The sequence below is a fragment of the Argiope bruennichi genome, chromosome 5 (assembly GCF_947563725.1).
Source record: "Argiope bruennichi chromosome 5, qqArgBrue1.1, whole genome shotgun sequence".
NCBI classification, from domain to species: Eukaryota; Metazoa; Arthropoda; class Arachnida; order Araneae; family Araneidae; genus Argiope; species Argiope bruennichi.
In genome coordinates, this window is record NC_079155.1 from 51,472,061 (window position 1) to 51,491,423 (window position 19,363).

General features: G+C 28.5%; 1 protein-coding gene across 2 annotated transcripts in view; it reads right to left on the reverse strand.

Moving 5' to 3' along the window:
* Positions 1 to 4,968: 4,968 nt before the first annotated feature.
* Positions 4,969 to 19,363, reverse strand: part of LOC129968764 (1-phosphatidylinositol 4,5-bisphosphate phosphodiesterase classes I and II-like) — a 538,878-nt gene continuing 524,483 nt past the window's right edge. For both annotated transcript variants that reach the window (XM_056082994.1, XM_056082993.1), the window contains exons 30-35: positions 17,503 to 17,579; positions 15,586 to 15,681; positions 11,599 to 11,656; positions 9,968 to 10,054; positions 7,909 to 8,008; positions 4,969 to 5,828 (exon numbers count right to left, since the gene is read on the reverse strand). In XM_056082994.1, coding sequence (XP_055938969.1) covers positions 7,910 to 8,008; positions 9,968 to 10,054; positions 11,599 to 11,656; positions 15,586 to 15,681; positions 17,503 to 17,579 — 417 coding nt within the window. In that variant the 3' untranslated portion in view covers positions 4,969 to 5,828; position 7,909. The remainder of the gene's footprint in view (positions 5,829 to 7,908; positions 8,009 to 9,967; positions 10,055 to 11,598; positions 11,657 to 15,585; positions 15,682 to 17,502; positions 17,580 to 19,363) is intronic.

Below are 19,363 nucleotides of genomic sequence, written 5' to 3' on the forward strand. Positions count from 1 at the left end.
TTTTCAGATATTGTATCTCTGTCACACGGATTTAATAATCAGTAATATTGCAAAGAGAATAAAAAAGTATTAATCATATTTTTCATGTAGGAATATTTATGGATATGTTACCGTTAAAGTATGAAATCCGTTATTTTATAGAATACCTAGTTATTCCATGAAATAACTGATCGTGTCCGTTAAAGTGTAAAACACTCTTGTATTTCATGGTTTAACTAGTTATGTCATAGAATAACGATCTGAAGCCCGTTAAAGTGTAAAATAATCTATATCATATATCTCGCACGACAAATACATTTACCTTCCACCCCTACTGCATTTATGTTTTTGTTTGTTTGTTTTAGAAATAAAGAATGTTTTTGTTTTAGAAATAATGTTCTTTGTAATCCCAAGTGTCATTTTAGTAATCCTTGTTGTAACAAATGATTTTATGGTACGTTTCCATAAATACCATTTATACGCTGCATAAATTAGATAAATTGCTTCGTTTTCATTTTAATTGTCTATCATTAATTTAATTTCATCTTACATAAATTGTTTATTTTACACTTTAACTGTCTCTCATTAGTTAATTTATAGAATACCTAATTACTTCATAGAATAACTAGTTAAAGTGTCAAATTAATAACATATTACACACTTTAACGGACACGATCAGTTATTTCATGGAATAACTAGGTATTCTATGAAATAACTGCATTATATACTTTAACGGTAACAGATATACCAAACTTTTAAATGATCTAAATTTAAGAAAAAGAGGGATGTGTTTTATTTATTTATTTTTTTGTTCCTGACTGAAGTCAATTAATTTAATGCATAAAATTATTCAATGTATAATTTCTGTTAAATAATATTATTGATGTTTTCTACTGTTTTCCGGGAAATAATAATTTTTCATTATTATGAAAATCCTGTCTTAACCCTCATGCAAGACGTTTTTAACTCCAAGAATACATTTTCGGGAGCGATCGAATAGAAAGAGAAAGACTTCTAACAATTACACATCAGCACTCGAAAAAATAATCGGGCTTAACTTCGTAGAAAAATTTCGTTGTTATTGTTCACTAAGACAAAAAAAATTGCAAAACAGTCAATTTTAATATTAATAATCCGCATATTTTGGCGGTATTTACAAGATGTACAACTCGACTGGAATGCTTTGATGCCCCCAAACACCGTGCAGAGAAGACAAAAAACAAAACAGAAGTTTTCACATACAAATAAAAAAAAGAAATCACACAAACTTCAGCTAATCTAATACTTTGTACTACTGAAAATGGTATATTGCATTTCAACAGCTTTACTTGATGCTAAACATGTAGAAAAGAATAATACAGATCTAAAATTATTTAATGAAAAAGAAAACTGATAATTTGTTTGAATGAAAACTAATAAAAACGATTGAATACATTGATTCAGATGCACCAACATGAAGAAGACTAATTTAATAATTGATGTATTTATTTTTGAAAAATGGCATTCAAAAAGTTTTATGGATGAAATTTTTTAAGTTATTAGTTTACAACAGGCTTCTTAATAAATACAGAAATATTAACAAATGTTCGGCAATATTTAAACCTGTAGATCAGACTTCTGTGTATTCATTTATCAAATGACGTGATTTTGTTTAAAAACTGACTGAAATTCAATTTTATGGAACTAAATTATTTAACTCGAATTACCAAAATATATTTATTGTTTTAAACAGCATAATATGCTACTTTTAAGAGAAATTTAAATTTTTTTCGTAATGTCATTACCTTTTTAGATTTAACTTTCTATAATATACTTCTGTAATATTCACTATTTTGCCACTAATATGGATTTCGCCAATTTTTAATTATTTTTAATCAATAAAATCTTTTGGACTACGAAAAAATATTATGTTCATATGAATCTTGCAAAATTTAAAATTTTCCATCTAAATATGTATTCACGTTTCATACTACTAGAAAATGTTATTTTAACATTAGCTAGTATAAGAGTATTAATTCAAATATATAAATAATAATACAGAATATTGTAAATGAATATTTTCCTCCCAGAAAAATAGACAATTAAAGACAATCTGCAAAACGCTCAAAATAACAGACAGAAATCTGAAAATAACTGATTTTTTATAATTTTCTAAACATCAAATATAACTAATATTTTTCTAATACATTGAAAATGTTTTAGTGCTTTTGCTATAGAAATATCCATTATTTAAAACTACTTTCAAACAATTCGAGTATCCTTTTATGATGAATCTGTATTGAATATTATATAAGATAATTTGTAAGATGATTTTTTTACAACAATTATTACTATTTGTTTTATTCATATTTATGAAGAAACATACAAAAGAACTATTTTAAAATAAGCAACACGAATACAGTTTAAATATAAAGATTAAAAACAAGGAAATAATCTTAAAAAGTAATTTAGATATTACTAAAAAATATCGTGGTAAAACAATAATATAATAATGGAAAAAGTATTTACAGAAAACTTCGCCAAATATATATATATATATATATAACCTCACCAAAATGGCATTGTAAAATCTAGAAGGAATTGTATTTCAAAACTGAGCACTAATATTAACTATTAAGATGATGCAATGTTGATTAAGAATGTAGTCAAAAGGTTCACTTAAATATCGAGTCAGGAAATTATTTTGAAATAGGATAATATAGTAACATTTTCGACATGATTCAAACCTTAATGCCTTGTGAAAAAAGATATTCTTTAAAATGCTAGAACTCGATACGACTGAAATGATCGCCAAAAATCTCTTTTCCTTACATTTGTGGAAAAAAAGCGCCAAAATTGATTGGCGATTAAATTTGGAATCGTTTCGAGTTTTAGATTTTAACACAACTCTTTCTGCGTTTTATTTATAAATCAAACTGTTATTTTCTAATTCACAAAAATATAAATCTCAAATTTGCATTGGTGTTGATTTTTAACGCCAATGAAACCATTTCATACATCATATCACAAATTCTAATCTCTTTTTATTTTCAGTTTTGGAAGAAAGCTTTACAGAATGTGTAAAAATCACATATTGTATGTTTTGTATTTACAAGTTAGCAGGAACATCCAAAATATTAAAAGATTAATTTATTATAAACTTTTATTTGTTGATAATTTTTACATCATTTGAAACACATGATCTAGTTCAGAACTTCCCGAAAATTTCAACTTTTTGGACCGAATGAAGCAGCAAAAGACTTTGATTGCAAATAGTTTCTTTTCACAAAAAATACAAAATAAATATGAAGGCTTCAAAGATTTTTTTAAAGTAAAATTTTTAACAAAAATCATTTTAATACGAGTCACTCTCATGAAATTAACTGTCGTGTCAGACAAATTGTAGTTATTGATGATGGTAAAAGCAATATTCAGCTGATTTTCAAAAGTTATTCCTTATCAAAAATATTTTAATAAATTGAATTGGGTCAAATCGGAATATTTTATTCAAAAGTAGCTCTACACTCAAGAAACAGAGTATATTTGATAAAGTCTGAGATATCTGATCTTTATAGTATGTAATCATAAACAAAATCTAAAATATTGAAACAAAATACAAGTAGACGTTAATGAAATGTTAAGGTAGTGAAATTTAAATAAAACAAAGATATCTCGAATCCAAAAAGAACATTAATTCATCCATGATTTAAATTTTTGCAAAAAATACGTATATAAAAATTTTTTATTTAATCATACCTTTACTTTTTTTAAATAAATGGTAGTTAATATAAAAATTATATATACTAATTTTTAGATTTATCAACTGTTTATGTTTTTATTGGTCAATATTTGAAATCAAATATCAAGAAAAAATACTTTTATCAGTAAAAGGTCTTCCAAGTTGAAAGTTCGAGAACCTCTGTCCTAGATGAAATTAGAGACTGAATTAGATTCAAAACAACATCATTATCTTCCACCATACCCATAGCATTAAAGGAACTATACTGTTTTATTTAATCATACTATGTTTCTCCCATTATATACATAATATATAAATTCGTTTGGTAATGTACAGTATAAATAACCAATTTTTATGGATATCACAGAATAATTTTTGCACATTTGGATACAGAACCAATTGTTTTGCCGTCTCTCGGATATTTTTTCGACCCTCCTAATATTAGTCTAAATATGTTAACCAGAGTGAGTCATACATTGGCAAGACATGGATTCACATTAAACATTGAGCTGCAGTGATGAAACACGAAATGCATTGAAGTCCAAAGAGATTATTCTACACATAAACGTAAAAGCTTCCAGGAAGCTTTGTGAGAAGTCAGTGTTTGGTCTTTGTACAGAATGTTTAGGCGTTTCTACTTTCTTTTCACTTCGTCTGTTGGCAACATTTAGCTTTTTACCAATAGGAAGGGATCTGGCAGCTCTATTTCACAATGAATGGGAGCATTTTATCATTAATAATAGTTTGAACGAAGAAATTTAGAATTTAAAAGCAATACCATTTCTTGTTAGGGATAAAAAAAATTCCAAATCATTGATGAATAAAGTATTTTTTTCTCGTTTCTCATTCTTAATAAAGTATTACAAAACTGTAAATAGTAATTTGAAGAATGTTTGAATAACTTATTCCTTTGAATGAAAAATGTTTTCCTTTTATAATCGAATAAATTGCGCACATTATGCATAGTTGTACAAAGTGTCATAAACATTTATAATCAAATTAGATATTGTAGTAGCGATATCTTATTGTCTTTATTATAAATTTTAAAAACAAATTTTTGAATTTAATAATTTGATTTAAAAATGATTATTTTATAAAGATTTTCCATGAGATTTTATAGGTAAAAATTCAGAAAATAGTAGTTTAAATTGAAATCTTTTTTCTTTTGTACGAAAATAAAACCGTGCTTGTCAAAAGAATTTCGTTATCATTATGTTATAAAGAATTCTCAACTAAATTGATTTCAGCAGAAATCAAAGCTCGAGGTTTACTTAATTTATAAGTATAATATTTCATATAGCATATCAATTAAAATAAAAATTTATTTCAACATAATTTTAGAATCAAAATAAAGACTGATTTTTCAGATTAATTAAATGCAGTGTAAATATGTACTACGCGTAGTAGTATATCCTGGCTAAATATATATACAAATATATTTGAACAAGTTTTAAAAATAGGACATCTGTATATTTTATTTTCTGAGGAAAGAATGAATGACAGCAACAAATGATAATTATTTTAGCATATGGTTATTCATATGCATTCTATGCTTCAAACTAGGTAATGGCTATCTCTAAAATTGTAGGTGTGAAATGCATTTAATTCTAGTGGTGTAATCATTTTGTTAAAAAATTTGAATTAAAAAGCAAGGGAATGGCTTTTGTTTTTCTTAGAGTATTTCTTATTCATGAATCTGAATTCGTTGCATATAACATACTTGCATAGATAAACATAGACATATTATTGCATAGATAAACATCAGTAGAACACAGTTGGTGAGTTAGAGAAGAATCTTATCAAGTTGATGCAAGCCCACATTCTAAATAACAAGCGAGCATGAAAAAGCTAATCAATTCTCAATACTGCCAAGTAGCTGCAAAATCCCGTTACCAAATGTTGCCAAACCCTTCTTGAAGGCCAAGTTTGAGTCCTAGAGGGAAGTTAAAAAGTAGGTGAGGTAAATGTCCACTAGATATTTTCTGGCTCTCAATGGCCTCAGTGGCCGTGCGCTCAATCCCCACAGGATGACGATGAGTGAAACAATAAGATCCAAGAATAAAACGTCCGTTCTTCACAAACAGGCCGTCTACTCTTCTGCCAATTCAATTAGTCACTTTCTTTAGGACACCTATGGGAGATAAATCCGAACATTTAGTGATTAATAAACAATGGTTTACTAAATGAATCAAGATTTTAAGTACTGCTAAACTGATATTAATACATACATCATCAAGACTATTTAATAGGAAAATACAATATTGTAGGGTATATATTTAGTTCAATATTTTGGTATTATTTGGCATAGTTGTTTAAGCGTTTTTAATGCTCAAATTTAAAAACGCAGTTACAAATAAGTATTGGCAAAATATATTACTTAAAAGAGAATTCAATACTCTAATAAGGTTGAGAACTCTTGATGTCAATTTTGTATAAAATAAGTAAGAATAAAAAATGTGTATATTAAATATCCCCTATTTAAAAGTCAATGCATGTTAAATGGAGTGTTTTTAGTTAAAGAATAAAAAAAAGTCAAATATTCATTTTATGATTTAGGAAAGCGAAAAGAAATTGGGTAAACTAAAGAGACTTGCTATTAGATGATTTTTTTCCCAACTTGAGAGACATTTAGTAATTTGTTGATACCATACCTGTTTTATCATTTATCGTATAGCGTATTGGAAGGGACTTCTAATCCAATTAAAAATCTCACTGAAATGGTGTATAGGTAATAATGTTTTGAAGGTTCCAAATACCCCCCCCCCCTTTTTAACTTTCTTGTATACGAAGTATGGAGGAAATAATGTAATTGTCAAAAAATTCGAGGAGGAAATTCTTACGCACACCGTTTTGACATTATCTCGATCAGTGAACGGTTTGAGCTAAAAGACTGAAATTTGGTACATAGAATCACATTCAAATTTGTAAATTTCTATCAAATTTGGAACGACATCCATTCACAAATAGTCTGATTTCAATACAAGTGAACTTGATTACTACAAAATACAGAGAGCTAGGTAAATAAAACTTAGTACACAGAATTATCAGCTATATATATCAAATTTTGAACCATATCTGTCAAATAGTTGACTGTATGTATGTATATACTTTTGCACGCATGTAGGCGCAGTAACTTATTAACACAATGGCTTAAATTAATGAAATTCGATATGTTATGACTGCGTACAACTTTAGCTTTGTGTCGGATTTTGATGCCAATCAGCCGATGAAAAGCATCCAATATGCATGTTCTCGCGATTGATTCAGTAAAAATGTGACTTCACTGCAAAGATTTATATTTCGAAACTATTGCTCACTAGTGTCCTGCGAGGTATTTTAAGCCTTACCTAAGGTCGACAATTTTATGCGGAGGAACAGAGGGCAAGACATTTATTAGATGTCTTTTATTAGTGGTCTCCTTGAGCTAGATATATCGCTTCAAGGAGACCACTTTGGCTGTTTATCCTTTTGTTAACACTTGAAAGTATGATGAAAAAAACTGTTTAAAATCTTTAGCATATTTTAGGATATAATTTCATAAACTGGTATGCAATATCTTAATCTAAGTGGTTTATTCTTAAGATTATATAAAAATAGTCAAATTAGGAAGATTCGATTGAACTGAAAAACACTTCGGAAAAAAAAAAAAAAAAAGAATCGACAAAGATTTCTTTTGCTATTTATTGCAGTTTCAATACTCATAAATTCAATACTCATTCAATGCAGTTTAATACTCATAAGAAGTACATTGCGTAATTGAAATTAACTTTCTGATGCGGTAGAATTTAATGGAAATGTGATAAACAATCAATCAAGGCATTTTTCAAGACACTTCGCGTTAATTGTTACATCATTGCCAGTGTTCTAATAGTTGAGTTTTATACAAGATTAAAAACAATTTATAAATTATCAAATAATTATTTAAGAAAATAAATCAGCAGGATTAAGTTAAGAGACTTGATCTTAACTGATTTCATGGAGCATATTTATATTTTGATAAAGATATCAATTTCTTGATATCTTATACTTGAAAACTAAATCTTTTATGACTCTAATATGAAAATATTCTAGACATATTAGAAAATTTTAAATTAGGGGCGAATCTACCTAGTTTTTCTTAATGAATAAAGTCAACAATATCTGCAAGTAAAACTGTTGAAAATCTATAAAAGCGTCGTGCCGTCGCATCCATGAGAAAGGAATAGATGTACCTCATAACTTAGTGCTTTCAACGGCATCTGTCGTCAAAAAGAGAGTCTTCTCTACCTTGCTGCATTTCTCCTCGTATTCTGCTCGAAGCCTCTCCAAAGCCTGCACACAAAAAAACTATTAGTCACATTTTTTTTGGTGGGGGGAGAATACAAATATTTTTTTATCAATACTCCATAACAATATTATATTTATAAATGTGCAGTAATATACAAACAGAAATTTACAACGCATGATTGCAATGATTTTACTCCTCCATGATTTTACGAAATTCATAGAGGTATCCAAAATAATAAGAAATTAAAAAAAAAAAAATATTTTGAACTTTTGAAAGATATTTGATAACAAATAAAACGAAGATAGAATTTTTGGACGCTGTAAAGAATATTCTTGAGAGTGAATAATATTATAAAACAAGAAAATTTGTAAGACGAGTTATTTTTCGCTATAATGATAAAAAAAAATGTTTTTTGAATGCGCTTTTTTTTTCTAAAAAAATATACCACTAATTTTGGAAATATAAGCTATCATTCCAATGAATAGAAACGTAGATAAAAATCAACAGATTACTGCTTCCAATGAATAGAAACGTAGATTTAAATCAACTGATTACTGCTTCCAATGAATAGAAACGTAGATTTAAATCAACTGATTACTGCTTCCAATGAATAGAAGCGTAGATTTAAATCAACTGATTACTGCTTCCAATGAATAGAAACGTAGATTTAAATCAACTGATTACTGCTTCCAATGAATAGAAGCGTAGATTTAAATCAACTGATTACTGCTTCCAATGAATAGAAACATAGATTTAAATCAACTGATTGTTGACTCAAACACTACCATTATTATAGCTAATTGTTACCGTTTATATCGTGTGGTTCATGTAGCATGTCCAAATGGAAATACATTCAATACAGATAATATATGAATTAATAGCCAGCATTTAGATTTTATACTGTTAAAAGTCACAATATTAGAATCTCAACGCCGCTAATCGTACAAAACGTCCTCTGATAGCATATATTCTTGCAACAATAGAAATTGTTGAAACCAATGAGAAGAAATCTTATATCACTCTTAGACTTGAATGGGGATGTTTAAGAAGTATGGACATGTCTGCCTATTTCATCTCACAGATATACCAAGCGTGGATCTTGCAATTCAATGTGATGGCGGAAAAATCAGAATTGTCAGACCAAACAACATTTTCCTACTCTCTAAATGTCCAGCGTCGTATATTTTAATACATAAAAATCACTTTCTTTTTCTTTTACAATGAAATGAAAGGATTTCTTGTTGGGTACCAGCTATCAAGACTAATTCCTTGAAAAATTTGTTTTGTAAAAAACACTGATACGCTTTTTAATGCCTTGTAGCTTTTCTGTTATTGTATTCTATGCTTTTCAGTCATCACATAGCACTTTCGCCCACAAGAGATTTCTGACCACTATTTCGCTTTTCATTTGAAACCTTTTTGACTTAGTTGACATACTTTGAATTTGTTACATACTTTGACATACTTTGTTAATTTTAAAAAAGTAAAAAAAAGCAATATTGGGGACAACTCGTATAGGTATTTCAGACTTCCACAATTAATGTTATTTCAAACTCATTCAAATGTTTTGTTTTTCTTCATGAACATGTGTTTCTTGCAATGATTCCTGACTATTTGGTGCTTCTGTATTTTTTGACTATCTGGTGATAGTGATACTTCTGATAAGTGTTTCAAAGAGAAAAATATTTAAGTCCTGAAGCCGATTGGTGATATAAGTGCATACGTTGCAGAGAAAAGCCTTAGTTTGAATAAGTAATGCTTTTAATATTTTGACCATTCGATATATATCGCTTTACTTTTGAAATAAATGTAAACATTATAAATATATATAATGAAAATTTTCTATCATTTACTATCATACTACCGATGTAACATTAATTTAAATATGAGACACATTATGCATTCAATTGAGAATATATTCAGAGAGAAAAGTATTCATTCGATAATGTAGAAATGTTTAGAAAAAAATATTCATTGAAAAGATTATTTAAGAATAAACTTACATGTTGTCTTTCATCTTCAAAAGAATTTTTGATATTGGTGTGTTGCCGTTGTAGTTCGTTGAGTTTTTTGTCCAACAAAGAACTGAACTGAAATTGGTAAGAAATAATTTTTAGGCCTTATTTCTACTGTACACTTTCAGTTATTAAAATAAAATGCTAAGCTGAAACATCCCTCATCTTTCTTAAATATAAAGAATTATATTTATGATAATGATGATATTTCCTTTAACTAAACAGATTTATTATAATCAGTTTGAGAGAATTATAGAAGTAAAACAAATCAATTTGACGATAAAACACAACCGTTGAATAGGCATTCTGTTAGATTTGTTTAATTTTATCGTTTCAAAACACAACCATATTTTAGAAATAAAGTAAAACATACACTAAATCTTTTGAAAACATTAAAGTAAAAATTTTATAAATGCATGCTAATCACTTGTTTTTAGAATTAAAGAAAGATGGGATTCGAATTTATTTTCTTAAATTACATATTTTAATAAAATCAATTTGCAACAAAGCAGAATGATTTTATTTAACAAGCATTTAACTAAATGTTTGCTTTCGCCTCTAACTAAATCATTTATGACACAAGTTACAATAAAAAATTGTTACTTTTGTATTCTTTCTGAAGTTAAAGATTTGATTATAGCTAAAGGCTTCTCAAGTATTGAATGAACTATTACTCAAATAAAGCCACTATCTTTTGCATTAGACAAATGTAGGTGATCAGGGAACAAATTTCTGGTAGTAATAACCTATCTAGAATTATTTCTATACGCCCTTTCAGGTTTTTACTTGTTTTAGACTTTTGTAACTACGCAGTTAACAATAATGTTCATTGTGTAAAATATCCATGAAATAACGTTCCCTATTTGGAGACATCTGTATTTAAAGTCATGATATGGTTTGAAAAAAGGTATGGGGATATAAATTCTGAAAAAGAAAAATATATTATATATACCGGAAATGCCGATATAGAATCTTGTAATTAGAAAAAGACAATGCATTAAAAATAATGTACAGAACTCAAGGAATTCTGTTGATTAATAAAAGCTCATTTTTTAAGAAAAAATTGTATACTGCATTAATTTGGTAAGTGAATTTCTTTTTTATCACTTAAACATTAAGAAAAGTTTTCATAATCCATTTTTCGGGTGATCCAATCACGCTAAAATCTCTATCAACAACTTTTATTTCTGAACTAATTTTTTGGGCCACCTGCCATACTTTATATAATCAATTCAGTTTATATAATTTTCTCCATACTGTATGAATTAAATTCGTAACCAATCACCTGAAATTTCATAATTCCTTGAAAAGAAGAAGCAACTAAATTGATACGGAAAGTTAAGTTACAATTAAAACAAACCGTTGACCGTCATTGACCAATAGAAAATAATCTAATATAAATTTAGCAAGTAAATTAACAAACGTAGATTTAATGTGGATTGTAATTTCATTGCTTTCCTAGCCGACAGACAATACTATATATTTTAATGTCTTCTTTAACATATTTGGTATGTTATATTAGTTATTTTAGGTGATATTTAATAGCTATTTATTCGATACCTCGAAGAATGTCTAAAATTTCTCAATAGGTTAAAAAAATATCATATAATCAGACTCACCCTTTGTCTTTCTGCCACGGCTGTGTCGATAAGTTTTTGATGAAGCTCTCTTTTTATCCTAAAAACAAAGAATAATCATTTTTGAAATAAGTTTCTATTTTTCTGTCGTTGCTTTTCTTATGGCACTAGTCATAGACAAGCCCGCTGGCGAAGTCAGCGATTTTAAGCCGAGAGAGCGTCTCTTGTTTTTCAGTAGCGCCATCTAGGGCCAAGAGTATGTCTTAGCTACTCATGCTAACACAACCCCTTTTTACAGGGAGGCGCATTCACACACCTCACAGATAGAACAGAGATGAAGAACAACCATGCCCGAATCGGGACTCGAACCCGGAATGTCCAGATCACGGGGAAGACGCGCTACCCCTATGCTAGAACGCCGGCTCTTTTTTTCTGTTATGACATAATTACTAAGCCATTGAGAAATTAAAATAATCAGTGAGTTATATTTTATTTTTCTTTTAATATTACCAGTTCTAATGAATTATTTAATCAAATCGGGAATAAACTGCAGAGATTACTTGTTGTAACATCCTATAAAGAGAATTATTCTTTTAGTCAGTTAGTCATTTTATGAAAAAGGAAGTGTAAATATTTCTAATTTAGATATTAGGAAGTTGTAAATTTCATAAAACGGAGATAGTTATGCAACATGACTTTCAGTTTTTGACTTTTTCGTTGTTCTAAGAAATGAAAAGAGATCAAAGCGTTGAGAAAAAGGAAGAAAGCTTTTGGATTGGTGATGTGATTAAAATGAAGTTAATAGACAGTTTAGTTAGTTAGTTATATTAACGTCCCGTTTTAAGTTAATAGACAGAGTGGTTATAATTAAAGTTCCCTTATAAACAGCATCATTTAACGCAAACGGGTAGATGCATTGCAACGAAATTTGGTATGTAGACCATAAAAGAGATGCGCTCACGGAATTTCGAAAATAATAATAATAATTCCGAAATGTTCACCAGAGGGCGCATTTTCCAGGAAAAACATTAATTTTAACACAATAAATGACGAAAATGGAATACAGAAACAATATTAACACTTATTGACTAGTTTCTGATCACCTTGTCATTGAACCACATTAAGTGAAGGTAAGGAAAAAATAAAAGTACGCTGTTGAGGGGAGAAAAACAGTTCAGTTTGCAGAAACAAGAACAGATTAGGATGAAATTGCACAAGAGGAGAAGTTGTTAATTGTGTCCAGGAGGAAGTAGGGAAAGGTGCTCCATGTGAGTACCTTCCTTCATTCATCAACAAAATTTCAAGTCGATGGACAATGTGTTCAACAGCAGATCGTAAGTGATCAGTTGTTATGCTTCGTACATGAAGCGTTATGGAGTTCTTTACGTCATTCAACGTTACAACAAGATACCGTCATCATTGCGGCTGGAAACATCGACATAAAACATTACAACGACTGCAAACGTTTTTTACCCTAGCCTGTATTGCATAAGTTTCCACTTCTTCGCAAGCATGCAAATCTCGACTTTTTTCCTAGAACTGACAGCTTTTCTCAGTTTTACATTTATTACTTACTAGCCGCCTTTGGCGACCAGCCGGCTCGCCAATCTTAATGTTCGTTAAAATTTTAATAATTGAATATTTTACGCAATTCCAACTTTAATAGATTCTTCAGCAAAATATTTTAAAACTTCAAATTTTGATAGTCATATAATTCACTCATAATATTATAAAGGCCTTCAGTCATAACGTGATATGTATCTCTCTCATTTTCTGTTACCCCTCATAGAATTTATGCTTTAAATTAAAGTGTAAAGGATTAATCTGCAATTAATATAATAATATTTTTTACTGAAACAAAGCATTTTTTTTAATAATATGATTACTGATAATAGAGTCACTGAGCGTTTAAACTTTATGGGCACTAAAGAATATCTTTCTTAATTTATATAATATCTCAAGAATTTGTCAACAAAATTTTCTCAGATTCAACATGAACGGATCGATTCATTAACAATGTTTCATTTTAAATGCATCAAACACTAAGAAAATAAAATGAATCGTTTAAAATAATCGGTCGAAAATAGGTTTAAAAAAAACTACTTAAAAAACGATGTACTTAAAACTATAAGCATATATCAAAAAATATATAACTAACATAAATACAATTTAATTACAAAAGCATGCAATTAGCCTAAAAATAATTTAAATCATTGAAAACAGGTTAAATAAAACTACTTAAAAAACGATGTACTTAAAACTATAAGCATATACAAAAAATATATAACTAACATAAATACAATTTACTTACAAAAGCATACAACTGACCTAAAAGTAATTTAAATCGTCCGTTGAGAATGGTTGCCATGCCAACAATCAGAACACAGTGCGCATGCGTGAATTTTCTTCGCCTTTTACGGTAACGCAAATGCGTGAATTTTTCTACGCCAGTTGGGGTAACGCTATGCAGATTATATATTTTTAATTTCCTTTATTCTGTGTTATTTTAATTCAAAAGTACTTCAGAATGAATCTGAAACATGGATTAATTAACAATGTTTAATTTTAAATGCATCAAACATTAAGAAAATAAACAGAATCGTTTGAAATAATCCGCCGAAAAATCTTAACCCTAGCCTCATTACTGTTGGGAGAAAAAAAGAACTAAAGCCTAAATCATTTGGCGTTGGGGAAAATGGAAGATTATTTTGGCGGAAAAGTTGGCGGTGGGGAAAATGGAAGATTTTTTTGGCGGGAAAGTTAGTTTTTAATTAATAATTAAAATTCTAGTTAAAATTTCAAAAAAAGGGCCCCCAGGTGCACATTCCCGACCTCTAAGGTATACATGTACCAAATTTGGTAGCTGTATGTCAAATGACCTGGCCTGTAGAGCGCCAACACACACACACACACACACACACACATTGAGCTTTATTATAAGTATAGATAATTCTTGTTTTGGATTGTTAATATTGTTTTTCTATTCCGTTTTGGTCGTTAATTGTGTTAAAATTAATATTTTTCTGGAAAAAGAGCTCCCTGGTAGACATTTTGAAACTGAAAATTTTTTTTGAAATTCTGTGAGCGCATCTCGTGTATAGTCTATACACCAAATTTCGTTGTAATCCGTTCACCCGTTTGAGTTGTATGATGCTGTTTATAGGGGAAGTTGAATTATAATCACCCTGTATTTTGCTCGAGAATATGCTTTGGAATAAAGGGCCTTGATATGTAGATTAAGTTTTACATTTAATGAAAATATTTAAATGGTGTATCAATGAACTAAGCAAAAGATTATCGATGGCTTATTAATACATGAAACAGGAAAAGGAAATTATTCCAACTAAATGTAATTATTCGAGAACTAGCTGCTATTTTTCGATCTGTCTCTAAGTATATAAAAATAATTTACCTCTCAAAATCGAGCTAGCTCCAATTCATTACACAGCAGATCGCATGTCATGTAATTAAGTGTTTATTTAATATGTAACAAACAATGTGTACAAAAACTCAGCAACATTATTTATTTGAATAAAATCTTAGAAATTTGATACTAGATTTTAACATTTTGAACTGGATATTTTTAATAACCTACATAATAGAAATTCTCATTAAAACATTGAGATATTCTTTCAGCATACTCACTTTGTATTCATTACTAAGCCAACTGCCTTATTCAATGCATAATTAATTCTTATCAAATAGTACACCTATATCTAAATAATAATTATTTTATACTATTGCTTTAGATTGACTTATAGTATTTAAATTTTAGTACATTTTCATCTTAACATTAGTTTATCTGGCGTATTTATTAAATATACAACTTGCTTAATACCTAATAATTATTATAATGAATACGCTATAGAAACCAACTTATGTAAATAACTGTCAATAAAATATCGTCTTTATTTTATAAAAATAAATTATCCTTATACTAAGAAAGCTTTCAAGATGTTTAATTAAAAAAAATTCAAATATAAAATCAATGAGCAGAGCAGTAGTTACTCAAACACAGTAGATATTCACCTGGACAGTTCATTCTTGTCCTTGTGTTTTTTGCTCAGATTTTTCATTTCTTCTTTCGTCTGAGCATCCAAACGTTTCATGAGTTCGCTCACTTCTCTGTAAAGAAAAAAATTAAATTCTTCATAAAAATACATCAATCTAATCAAGAATGCAGTAATCATAATTATGTAAATAAAATGTATGCTTAAATCAAAATTAATATTAATTCCAGAAAATAATTGTTGATTTCCATTATTTTCTGGTGAGTAAATGAATTTGATTTTTATTCAATCTTTTGACTATATTTTTTTGTGTGTGTGTGTGAAAAAATTTTCATCCTATGTTGCAATTAGAGTTTTGGTTATTGAAAACAAGGTCTATTGTGTATAATCACCAGGAATTTTTGCAAAGAAATAGAAATATATATATATATATATATATATATATATATATATATATATATATATATATATATATATATATATATATATTTGTTCATTCGGACAAAGTATAATTAAATTAGTAAGGCATAATTACATGTTAAAAATCATATCGTATGTGATAATCAATATCTGACACAGGAAACACCTATTGTGCTGCATACAACAGTCATGAACTGCTACAAACAACCGAACAATAAAATGTCTAGACAATTATAATTACAAACGAAATATATTTTTCAATTGCTTATTGCATTACTTTCAAAGCGCTGCTAGACTGATGTAATTACTGTCGATATACTTTTAAAAGTTTTTATAAGTTATACGTATAAATGAAGGTTATGTAATTTTTTTTTGTTTACCTTTGAAGATGTAAAAAAATTCAATCTATTTAGTTACAGCAAAACAATCGCAGTTGTCAAGGCAGCAACTAGCATTAACGCAACAATCATTCCACAAAACCATTAAATAAACTATTTTTTGTGCTGACTTTTTTTAAAGGAATAATTACATTTTTAAGGAATATTGTGGCCATTACGCAGAACTAACTCTACAGAATATTTGAGGATATATCAGGAACAACGCAGTTTCATTTATTCACCTGAAAATAAATGTTTGAATTGGCATAGACATCTTTCGTTCAGCTCATAATAGCTTCCAATATAACTAGATATAATGCCATAATATGCTTCTGATGCTAGTGATCACGAAGGCTATCTTACCAGATTAGTGTACATGATGCGGATAAATGAACCATATTTACCACGGGGCACACAACGGCCCACACCGATATTTCATTATCTTTTTCTTAGTTAAGAATCAGACAGTCGTTATTAAAGGGAGGTAGTATTTTTGTGTTTTGAAATCTCTAATAGTTCACAGTTCTGTCCAAAATAGTCATTTCGAGGGTTTAGTCGATGGGAGTATAAGTTGGTAAGATTAGATAGCTTCGGATAGTGGGTCACCTCTTGGATTGGTGGAAAGGAAACAGGTTGCTGTTGGTTATATTAAAGACTTGTTTGTGTGCTTGATTGCAGAGAAAAAAGGATTCTGGGAAGCATGTTATTAACCAAGGCTGTGGAGCTGATTGAAGAAGGAAGCTAGTCAGATGATTGTGGCAAATTATACGCGTATTGGAAGTTACTCTCAATGTGAGAAACTATTGCATGCATTTTGGGATATTTGGTTTCCAGTTATTGCCTGAACCATTCGTATCCGACTGAGCATTACTCGACAGCAGAAGCCATCAGTTATTGAGAGGAAAAGAATTGCCAGAATTATTAGACATTCGCAGAAATAACACCATCTTGTGATGTGCTAATTTAGGAGAGTAATTTGAATCAGTTGACAGATGCTACAATAAAAATTTGATTAAAATACTCTTTAGTTCTATTTACTTATCACCTATCGTAGATCTATTTATATGAATAATGAATAGAATTCCTTGCAATGCCGGAGAAGAAAGATACAAAAAATTGTAACTGCGCATAATTTTTACCTGTCGTGCAAAGAGTGGAGTTGTTGTACTTGCGCTGCCTGCGACTGCTGCATCACTTTGCTCAGAGCCGAATACAGCTGGAAGGAATGAAAGATTAGCATTGCTTCATTTTTTATATTATTCATTTCAGAACAAAAATTGAATAAGAATTGGTTAAATTTCATAAAAGCTGCTTTCGATTAATTTTACTTCTTTTATTCATCAAGTAAACCAAAATGGAAAAAATAATTAAAAAAATAAACCAAAATAACATGTGTAACAAGCAAAATGTTTTGACAATGATACAAGACAATACCAGACTTGAGATCTATTTGAATATTGCTACTTTCAAATTCATTTATAATCAATTTTGTAAATTTAAAATTTACATGAAATTCAAATGTATGTAATGATATAGAATTATTTTAGTTTGAATTATAAATCTAAATAGTCTGTAGGAATTTCAATTTATTAAGCACTGATATAAATTCTTATGATTTTTTTTTATCTGTGAATAATTTCCGGCCTATATTTTATAGACTCTGACCAGTTAAAAAAATGCTCTTCAGACTACAATTGGAAGTCATGAGATAAATGAGGAGAATATATAATAATATAATAACCTCGTTTGAGAATGATATAATATAATTCTCAAACTAAGATTTATGTTTTTTATTCATTCCGCTACTAATCAACGATCATCCCAAAACTTTTATATTCCTTAATTTGTTCTATTTTCTATTTGAAAAGTATCTCTGAAGATATTCAATACATTTTGTAAAACATTCTTCTGAATGTAAACTGCTTCGTTTTATATACAAGCACATTATAAACGTAAACTGAATTGTGAAATTTTGTTCCAACCAATGGTTTTCTTGAAGAAGTGCCATGAGCTAAATGAGATATCATAATCCAAACAATCATTAAAATACTTTTAATCACATATTACAGGGCTTTTATTAAATTGTTAATGTTGTCAAGAACAAATATTGCCAATAGTACAAAAGAATTATGTTAAAGTTTGGACATCGTAATTTTTAATATTATACATATATATTGGCAATGTAATATAAAATATAATTTTTATGCCATTCAGAACAGTTTTCTTATGGGTAGGATGGCGTTATGTTATGTTATGTTATGTTATGTTATGGGTAGTATATGACTATCTCTAAAGGTTTAGAAATTAAAGCAGATAGCCATTTGAAAAAGAAAAAGACATATAATATTAATTATATTTCAGTCCTATATATTCATTTATAAAAGTCAAAGAAAGTATAAAAAGAAAGATGTGTAGATAAGGTTACTAAACAAGATTTATTAAAATTAAAACGTTGCAAATGGAATTAAATATTTTACAATTACTAAAAGTAGGATATATTTTAATTTTAAAGTTCATTAATCCTGCCAGAAGTTATGAGCAGAAAGTTATTAAAAAAGGATTTTAAAACTTTAATTATAAATATACATACGGAATTCCGCAGAAAGATAATTTAATGCATTTTGTCCCACAATGCAATAGAACGTTTTTCACTTTAACATGTTTTTGGAACGGCTAAAATATTTTACAGTATAAAGAACAGTATAAAAGGCTAAAAATATTTTACAGTATAAAGAAAACATTTCTGATGCCACATATTTTCAATACTAAGCGTTTTGAAATAGAAAAATTATGAGGTATTAATTAGTTATTGAACTTCGAAATGAAATTCAAATTAACATTGATTTACTTCTCCAACGTATGCTTTATGTCTAAAAATGCTGGTATTCAAAAAATGCAAATGGAATTCTTAGAAAATATTAATCATAGTGAATTTTTTTTAAAGATTTTACAAAATAATGATGGGGTAATTATTAAAACTAAGACTAAAATGTAAAATTA